This window comes from Rhea pennata, chromosome 14 (genome assembly GCF_028389875.1).
Source record: "Rhea pennata isolate bPtePen1 chromosome 14, bPtePen1.pri, whole genome shotgun sequence".
NCBI lineage: Eukaryota > Metazoa > Chordata > Aves > Rheiformes > Rheidae > Rhea > Rhea pennata.
Genome location: NC_084676.1, coordinates 16179808 through 16189772, shown reverse-complemented (window position 1 = coordinate 16189772; position 9965 = coordinate 16179808). Strand labels below are relative to the sequence as shown.

Sequence of the window (9965 nt, the reverse complement as noted above, 5' to 3'; positions counted from 1 at the left end):
ACTGGTGGTTGAAATGGTGTATGCAGAAGTAGACCCTCAGTGATGTTTTCCCTCAGATGTTTATATTAGAGAGCTCAGATGAAAATCTTGGATCACCAGTGGATTTCATTAAATAGAAATATTTATAGAATATTTATATATATTCATTGAATAGGAATAGAAATTAAACTCCAGTCTTGGTCTGCTAGCAGACTGGAGGGGCAAAAGCTGCATTGCATGAGTATTCTGCTGAGGTAGGGAGCGATTTGCTTTTTCCCCAGCTGTTTTACAAATATGTAGTTGTATGTCTGAGTTAACTGGAAAGATTTTAACTTCATCAGGCGTCTTAGTGGGGATCTGAGGAGATGAAGATTAAAATAGAAGTGAAACTTCTAGCATCCCACTCAGGAGAAGCTGCAGGTCTCATTGTCTCTTGCTAGTATCGTGTACAAGTTCTATGTCGAGGTAACTGTGTGTGTCTGTATGTGGCAAACTGGAGAGCAATGCAATGGCACAAGCAGATCAAGTTTCTCGAGGGAGGAACTTAGGTTGATAATGAAAAATACCCTTTTCCTCCTTTTTGGGTCCAAAAACTTTGAAGTCAGAATAGTCTTTTTATTTTTTTTTCCCTATATATACGCCATGTTCTGGATCAAGTTTGCTAACGTTTTAATTGATACTTATCTTGCCTTTGTGGAACTAGGAAGAAAAGTTATTCAGGGCTAAGGTATTTCCATTTTCAAGCTTTACATTTTACAATATAATTCTAGTCTCAGTCTAAAGTTTCTGAAGAACAGCTTGTTTTTACATCCTGTGCATGCCATCCATCCTGGGCTAAGAACTTGTGTTCTGTCTTTTAGCCAGAAAAGTGTGTGTTCTGCAGAATTTGAAAACCGCAGAAAACTACAAAAAGTGACTGAGATTAAACAAGGACTGTACTCTCTTTGGTGAACTTACAGGAACAGTTAAGAAGCTAAACACTTGAATACTTAAAAAATAAATAATAATTAAAAAAACAGTAACAGAATTAAAGTATCATTGCTAAAGTATAGAAGATCTTTCACATGGTCAGTGATAGTACTCAATCTAAATGGGGAAGGCCAAGTCATTAATTTTTAAATGCTCATTAGTATATAATATTTTTATTTGCCAGTAATAGGTAAGTCATTCTGACTTGGTAGAAATCTGTAAACAAAATAAAGTTGCTGGAGTTTTCAATTTTGGTGAGCACAAAGCTTCTGCTGTTATGTAGTTCAGCAAAAGCTACTTGGCTCTAGTTGAATTTTTTGGATGTCTGACTGCTAGAAGGTTGTTCTGTGGCGTGAGGAGGGTTAACATGCGGAGGAAACACGTGCTGCTGCAGAGCAGTAAGAAGGCTGTGCTACAGAGTGTGCTTTAGTGGGAGAGGGAAATAGAGAGCAGTCATACACTCATTACACCTGACTAGTCTTTTTGGTCAGTAGTGAGCAACATGAGGAATCAGATAGACCTGCTGGCCACTGTCACGGTTCTGGGAGTCCTGGAGCAAGGTAAATGTCCTATATATATACACTACAGAGTATTAAGCTGTTTGTATTAAATTTTGTGGCACTTGGTTCCTGTGTTGTGCTTGTAGTTTCTGGGAATGAAAACTACTGTTGTCCAGTGTGGTAAATGTTCAACTCTTCCATACTGGAGTGTTATGCATGAGGAAGTTCATTATTTAATAGAGGCTAAAATGATTTGCAAACCTCAAAGCCTGCACCCCAGAAGGAAGTGAAAGTTAAGTTTTACTTTAAAATTTAGAACAGTTCCAACAATTGAATGTTTTTAAGGTGAAATATGCTATGAATGAATTTTAGCAGGTAATTTTTAAAATTTAAATTTGTTGCAGATAGCCAAAATAAAGACAAGCTTAGCAAGGACATTTCCTTAGAGCTGACTGTATGGATGAAAAATCAGTGCACAAATGCGTGTGTGGACATGAATAGTTTGTGACAAGAATGCATATGGAAAGAATGTGAAGTACACAGGTGGTACTTCTCTGTGACCGATATCTGTTCAATTCATATAGCTTAGTTGTGCTGAAGGTGTGACAAATAGGTGTTGACAGCCCAAAGTAACTTGGAAGCTAATGCATCAGTTTGGGGTGGTATGTTAGCTCAAACATTGCTTAACAGAGCTGCAAACCTTTAGGATTTTTTTTTTTTTTTTTTTTTTTTTTTTTTGTAGGGGTTCTTAGCTCATTCCCAACTTTCTACTTAGAATGCATTTTTGTACCATCAGAGATGCATGAAAGGTCAAAACAAATCTTTTAATTAGTATTACAAAACAAAATACCTTGATTTAAACAGTAATGATTAAGACGAGAGTAAAAAGAAAGGCAAACTACAACCATCAGCAAGGTTTGAGCTGTTTAAGCAAGGAAGATTATTAAGTGAGAGAAGATAATTGGTGTCGCTCAAGGGGTAATGAAATTAGAGATCAAAGAATCTTAGACTGATGCCTATTTAAGTTTGATTTTTTTTTTTCTGCTTAGTGTGGCATCAGTCTCTAATGAAAGGAGGCATCAGTGGCACTCCAAAAGCTATTCATAAAGAATACAACTAATTTCTTGAGTTCACAACTGAATGTTAATTAGCTTAGAAAATATATTTTCTAAATGAGCCTGTGACAGTATGATCCTAGTGTCAAACCTTTCTTTTCCATCACACTTGTAAGAGTGCAGATTCATGAAAATTAATGCTTAAAGCTCAGTGAAAGCTTGTGCACCAGCCTTGCCCTTGGGAAAGTCGCTTGTGATGGTTACTTCTTGCGCTTCACAAATAAAGACCTTCCATCTCTGCTGGTGAAGAGGTCTTGTGCAAAGAACTTGTGGGAGAGCTGCCCCCAAAATGACCACCCTCTCCAGTGGTCTTCAGTGTGCTGGAGACCACCTCCTGCCTGAGTCATTTTGTGAAGGGACTATAGACAAGACACCTTTCTGGACACAAGGTCTGCAGGGATGGAAACCCTCTGTCCAACTGGTACAGCTGGAAAAACTGAGCCAGCTGTTGAGCCTGCGAGCCCTTCGGGTCTGAAATAGATGCTGAAGTCCTCAAGGAACTCAAAGCACCTTTCTCAGGTCGAGTAGGTGTGCTGTTTTTGACCGTGTAGCGAGAAGAAGTAGTGTTGCCAAGCTCCATACCGGCGGGGTGTGTGCGCGTGCGGCACTTGGAGACGAAGCGCTCTGCCCTTCAGCAGCCTGGTGCAAGTTTCCGGAGGGAGGAGAAGGCGGGTGGTGGTGCTCTTCCTGCCTGGCGTGAGGCAGGGACTAGGGAAAATTTGGATCTGGAGCAGGCATTGCTGCTGCTGAGAGGCCTGCACCACTTCTTCCTCATGCACCCGGGGGAATAACCTGTGTTACCCGCTGCGGCTTCAGAGTTGGCAGGGAAAAGTTTAAAAACAGGGTGAGGGGGAGACCAAAGTGGGTTTGTGGTGTCGAAGCCTGACGTGTGCATCCCCCGTAAACACATCGCGGGGGTGTAATGGGAGAGCGAGGCGTGACGCGTTGAATTTTAAATTTTTTTTTGGTAGTGTGGGTCTTTGGAATATGCTGTGTTTTCCTGGTCTATACTGTTTTAAAATTAACATTTTTTGAATATTCTGGGTATGAGCAGGGACAGCTGAAATGTGCCTGTTCTGAGTTTTACTTAAGTTCATGCTAACATTGACTATGCTGGAGTAAATTGTTAATAAAGTACTGTTAGGGCATTTGATATGACAGTGTGGAACTGGAAAATCTAGTCTCGTGTTACCCCAGTAGGAGCTAAAACGCTTTTGTGACCCTTGCTGCAATATTGCTCCGACTTGCAGCGCTGCCAGCTGTGCGAGTGCGCTCGAGGTAGGACCGTGAAATCCCACGTCAGTATGTCAGGCTCAGTCTCAGCAGCAAAGTGGAAACCGTGGAGTTCAGGCGACTCCTGAAGAGCTGCCCTTTACTAGCCTCCCCGGGGTCTCTCGGGCAGCGTGCGACCGCGTTTTGTGGTAACTTCACACCTCTCTGTCCGTTGCACAATTCCCTCATGAGAAACTTTTCCGTATTTTTGAGCTCTCTTGCCAGAGAGCTCTCTTTTGGCAAGATATAAGCATGCTTATAATGTAAGAATTAATAAATGGTATAAACTTTCAAATTAAGGCCTTCACCTTTCTATAAAGGAAGGTTTGATCAGGAGCATTTACTTTATTTATTTATTTATTTTTAATTACTGAATTTGCCTTAGAGCTCTTGAACCTCTCTGCTCAGAAAGGTTTGGCTGGGATTCTCTGAGCAGTCTGATATATTCTTAGCCATTAGATGACAAATCTCCATGTAAGCCTTTATTTAAAACACAAATGTGCTACTTGGAGAATAGTGTTGAAGGTATTTGAATGACCAGTAATCTCCCTCAAACAGTTTACTGAGCAACAGCAACTACAGATAAAAAAATTTATTTTTTCCTTATAAATCTTCTTATTGTTAAGCAGAGTGGGGACGGAGGGAGCGTTGCGTGCAAACGTGAGAGGGAAAAGTATGCAAACAGGAGGGAGGACACAAAGCAAAATTTAAAACGGGAGGTTATAGAAACCTTGCTAAATCCCTTCCGCTGGGAATCCCTCAGCAGCCAACCCCTGAACAGCCGCTTCGGCTCGATGGGGTGCGTGTGCTTGTTTCACAAGATCTTCGTACCTTCTGAAGTTTACAGCCGGAGGCGTTCTGCGCTTCCGCGCTCCGCAAACTGCAGGTAGGCGTAAGGCGAAGAGCAAACGTCCTATCTGCTGCCCGGGTTAGACTGGACGAAGCAGCCTGGTCTCGTCTCTGCTTGTTAAGCAAGAGAGCAGTGACAAAATACTTAGGGACTCCTCTCCTCCGCCCCCGGTACGAAACGTGTGCGCTAATGCCTCCTCGATGCAGAGCTGCGCAGGATCTGCTCGTGCGTCTCGCGAAGGCGCCGTCGGTGTGCGAGGGACGGACCTGGACGAGACGCGTGCCGCGGCGGGCGTGCAGTGTGCGAGCCTTCCCTCCTGTCCCCTGGGAGGCCCAGCGCAGCGGCTGCGCTTGGTATGGGGGCGGTTGATCCCCTGCCTCCCCCCCCCCCCAAAAAAAAATATTCTGAGAGTCTACAAATTTTCCCCATTCTTCTAATGAAATTTCCTCTTTTGAAAACTTAATTATGTTCAGCTTAGCAAGGTGCTGAGCTTAGTGCTGTGGAAGCACACGCCGCTGCCCTGCGTTGAGCCGCGCTACCAGAATTGGTTCTTTTCTTTTTTCCCTTTTTAGTGCGGCTTCAAAGGAAATGAAGCTTGTGCAATGTCGCTGTCTGTCAGTCCCCACAAAGCTGGCTTGCCAGGTTCGCTCGAGTGCGACAGGCGGCAGCTGTAAAACGGTTTGGCAAGTTTATAGACGTAATCGAGTGGAGTGAAAGTCCAGTAGAGATCCCTGCCGAGGGGGGGAAACGGTGGGGAGAGCCCAGCGCTCGTTAGCCACGCGGGCCTCAACGCAGCACTGCCACCTCCAGCTGTGAATCACAGGAAATTCATTTTAAAGGTTCTGCTGAACAAATTGAAATTTCTTTCTCTGAAAACTCTCCCCTGCGCCTGTGCCACGGGGTTTTTCAGCACCTCGGTCCGGGAGCTGCCGCCTGTACTCGCGCCGCAGCCTTGCCCCGAGCCCGGAGCTCTTGCTGCTCCAGGGTTGTGGCCGTCTCGTGCACGGTCTCTCCCGAAGCACAAGGGAGCTGCTGCAGGAACGGCCGGGAACTTTGCCCCTGTTAAGCAAGGCAAGATGTTGAGCATGAAGCTGAGGGAGTGATCGAGCCTAAAACTATTTTCCGCGTGCTCAGCAGCAGCAAGGATGCCCTGGCAGGGCGCACGCAGGTCGCGTGACGCAGGACGAAGGCTGGTGCCCGGCGTTCCCCAGTTTATGCCCCAACCCAGATCCGTGTGCGGTGCAGTAGCTTTGGCTCCATTTTTTTGGAGAGGTGCCTGGCATAAGGCCCTGTGAAGAGTGAATGATTGCACAGGAGAGGCGGCTTATCTGACGGGGGAGGAGGTGGCAAGGCGATCGCACTCTGAAATCTTTTCCCAGAGATCTGCCAGCCGCTGCTGAATCGCAGGTTTTGCATTACTTCAGACCTATCTGTCTGGTTTTACGGGAGCTGCTGTGTTGCAGCCTGGCACGTCACACGGGCGGGAGGATATCCTCACCCGCAGTCGGCGTGTCACGCATGGATCACCGGCGTATTCATTCCTGCTCACCTTCCCCTCCCAGCATCTCGTGTCTGCGGCTGGGCTCCTCCATGCAGTGTGCAAGGCTCGAGAACATGTGTGTGTCATCTTAAATTATTTTCTGTGTATATTTAGATGTATAACATTGTATAATGCTTAGGTCATGTAACATCAGTTTGTTTACATTTCTAATTCCTTCTTCCTCCACATCTGCTCTAATGCTCTTCTGCAGGCGTACATGGCTCTGTCTTGTCTTTAATCTTGCAACATCTGTCTCTACTTCCCTTGATCTATCCTGCTGTTCTGCTTTTAAATTCCTTGTCAGAATAAGGCAGCCCGCAGCAGAGTCCCTGCAGCCCAGCTCCTTGCCCGTCTTTCCGATGCCCATTAAACCTGTGGCACACGAGGACTCGCTAATCCAAACGGTACGCTTAGCCACATGCTGCCACGGCCACCGCAGTTATGGTTTTGTTGTAGGTAATTTAGTTGTTTACTTGTACACCAAATTCATCATTCCCAATAAAAATGTAACAGTGCACTTAAAGCATGAATACATGCACCACAACAGCAATCACCTGTGGGAATAAGGATTTCGTCAGACAGAGAAGCAGCCTCTGAATCTTCATGTTAACAAATTTTCATCGTGGTAAGATGACTTTGTGTTCCTTATCTATGAGCAATGCAGCAGATGCTGGACAAGTGCCTTGGCCCAGTCTGGCCCGGTGCAGTCGTCGCTGGCAGCACGTCTGCTCCCTGGAGCTCAGGGCTGCCCGCGGGGCGCAGCGCAGATGACATCGCCCTCCTCCCAATCTCCGTATAATGCCACCATTAGGAACGTCTCTAATTGGCTTAATAATCTCCCAGGGCTTCGCAGCTTGGCTGCTGCTCGGGGACTGGTGCGCAGGAGCTGCGGGGCATCCTGCCAGGCGCTAACCTCGTTCCCCTTAGGCTGCTCGCAGGGGTGCTCACGCTCTGAGCACTGCGAAACTGGAAAAAAAAAAGAAAAAATCCATCGTGGGACATGGGACACGCATCTCACGCGTGTGTTTGTTTTTTAGCCTATTTTGTGCTGCAGGTGATCTACGCCAGGCGCAAGTTCAAGATCTCACCTCCGGAGACAACGGGCCACCCTGAATTCGAGCGAATCTTCCGAGCTCAGTAAGGTTTTGCCTTGGCCATCACGGTGACTGCATCTAGATAGGACTCGAGGGAAACGCTGTCGCTTCCAGGAAAGGCTGACTGAGATCGCTTTTTCACTTACTGCTGCTGGTACTAGTGGGGTTTTTTTTTTGGTTGTTTTTTTTTTCTTTTTGGTTTTTGAGGCTGAGCATTTTGCTTTGACTAGAACATCTTGTTTTTACCCAGCAAGGATGATACTTGCTCTGGCAGCATGAGAGGCAGACAAGCTACAGATTAGTAATCGTATGGAAGACTAAGGAAAGGTGCTTAGCATTAAGCCATTAAAATCGTTAAGCAAGTTTAACGTTAACGGTGGCTCCAAAGTACGAGACTAGCCAGGGTTGCATTAATAACCTGATATTTGCTTGGACGGTTTTGCTGTAGAATTGAAGCAAAAAAAAAAAAAAAAAAAAAAAGCCTTGCTGGCTAAACCAACTGTGAGGACTTTTTTTTTTTCTTTTCTTTTTATTTTATTTTATTTTTTGTCCCCATTTTAGCATGAAGGCAGCGCTGTTTCCCCCCCCCCCCCCAATGCTGGGGGCTGTTGCTTTTTGCCTGGCTGCTATGGAGGGAGAAATGCTCGCACTGACTTGGGCAGGGTTTGCAGATCCCTGGGCTCTGGCAAGCCCCGGGATCCATCGCGGTCTCGGTCGTGCTGATTCATCAGCGAGCAGAGGAGCCGGGTCGGAGCTGGTAAATCCTGAGCAGAGCAGATGCGTTCTCCTGCCGGCACGCAGGAAACATTCGCGGAGTGGCAAAAAAAATCATTTTTTTCCTCTTCCCTTTCTCCTTTCCTCCATGGAAAAGGATGCAGATGGGGCATTTATTTTGATATACTTGGGGGGGGGGGGGAGAAAAGAAAAGAAAGGAAGGAAAAAAGGAGTTGATTTATTACTCATTTATGGAAGCCTGGCAGCCTCTCTGCGGTGCTGACTGCGTTTGCAGTGTAAGTCAGTCAGTCATCAAACTTTTCAACTCCTGTTTTGGCCTGGCTCTATGAGGCTTCATAACTTCTTCTTCTTCTTCTTCTTCTCCTCCTTCTTCTTCTTCTTCTTCTTTTTTTTTTTTTCTTTTTTTTCGGGGGGGGTGGGGGGGCAAATTTATGATAATTCTCGAGGGAATTATAAAAATGTAGGAGAACTTGAGAAGCCAGACGACTGTGTCTTTAACAGTGCAGCTCCCAACGTGCACCAATCCTCTTTTGGGCAGAAAAAATCTGTATTTTTTGTCACTTGATGGTTAAAAAAGGAAAAAAAAAAAAGAAAGAAAAAAATTAAAAAAAGGGGGGGGGAAAGGAATGCAGTTTGGCTGCAGACTTGACTGCTGAACAAGGGCTGGTGGACACTCCTGCTATACCAAAATTTGGCTTGTGCTGAGCAAAGGGAAGAGCCTGCTCCTGAAATAATTTTAGGGAAACTGCCCTAGTTAGGTTTTTTTTTTTGGGGTGGGGGGGGGCAGACGCGGTCGCAGATGCTCCAGCTCTCGGCGTGAGCCGGGGCCCCGGTTCTCCCGCTGCTCCAGCCTGCAGCACCGCTGTGAGTTTGGGGCGAGCCGAGCACGGGCGGTGCATTGGCACCACTAAACTCCAGTTTGCTCCAGCAGCATTTTGTTTGATTAAGCTGGGGGGGGGGAACCCTTAATTAATAAGGCCCCTCCCCCCCTGGGTAGCTCCATTAACCCGGCTCTGGCTAGTGCACGCGGATGTGGTTTTAACATTTATTTCTGCTCCGTGCTAGGGTGAACTGCTCTGAGTACTTCCCCATCTTCGTCTCGCTCCTCTGGGTGGCCGGGATCTTCTTCCATCAAGGTAAGGGGAGGGGGGCGGGAATCCCACCCGGAGCGGGAGATTCCCCCTCCCTGCCCTAAATCCCCGCGGCGGGCGGGAGGCCCCATCCCAAGCAATGAGTCGGGCCCCCGGCGCCGAGGGAGAGACGGGGACTGGGGACGGGACAGGGCGATTCCCGCTCTAATAACGAGGGGAAGGAGGGGGGAGGGGACACAAACACCCACCCGGCCGGGCCCGGCGCGGCGGCTCGGCCCGCAGCCCGGCTCTCCGGCCGTGTCCCCACAGGCGCCGCGGCGGCCTCGGGGCTCCTCTACCTCTGCGCCCGCCTCCAGTACTTCCACGGCTACGCGCGGGCGCCGCACGGGCGGTGAGTACCAGCGGCCCGGCATGGCCTGGCCTGGCCTGGCCTGGCATGGCCTAGCCTGGCCCAGCGTGGCCTGGCCCGGCCCGGCCCGGCCTGGCTCGCGGCCTCGCCGCGGCGGCCGCCCCGCTGACGGCCTCTCCCGCGCAGGCTGGGGCCCCTCTACGCCAGCGCCCGGCTGCTCTGGCTGCTCCTGGGCCTGGCCGTCGCCGGGCTCCTCGGCCACTTCCTGCCCCTCGGCGCCGCCGCCGCTGCCGCCCTGGGCGGCCGCCTGCGCCTCCTCCTCGGCGCCCCGTAGGGGCCGGGGCGGCCGAACGGGCGCGACCGCCCGCCGCGCCGATGCCCGCCGGGGCGCGAAGCCCCTTCCCCTGCCCGAGCAGCGCCCGTTGCCTCCGACGCGCCGGCGACCGCCGAGGCCGTTCCGCGCGGCGCCCG

General features: G+C 48.6%; 1 protein-coding gene across 1 annotated transcript; it reads left to right on the top strand.

Annotated features, from left to right (window-relative positions):
• Window positions 1-1304: 1304 nt before the first annotated feature.
• On the top strand, window positions 1305-9828 carry LOC134147024 (leukotriene C4 synthase-like). The gene is made up of 5 exons (XM_062587725.1): window positions 1305-1508; window positions 7263-7362; window positions 9120-9190; window positions 9455-9536; window positions 9681-9828. Exons 1-5 carry the CDS (start codon window positions 1451-1453, stop codon window positions 9826-9828), a joined length of 459 nt encoding a protein of 152 aa, XP_062443709.1. The 5' UTR covers window positions 1305-1450.
• The last annotated feature ends 137 nt before the right edge of the window (window positions 9829-9965 follow it).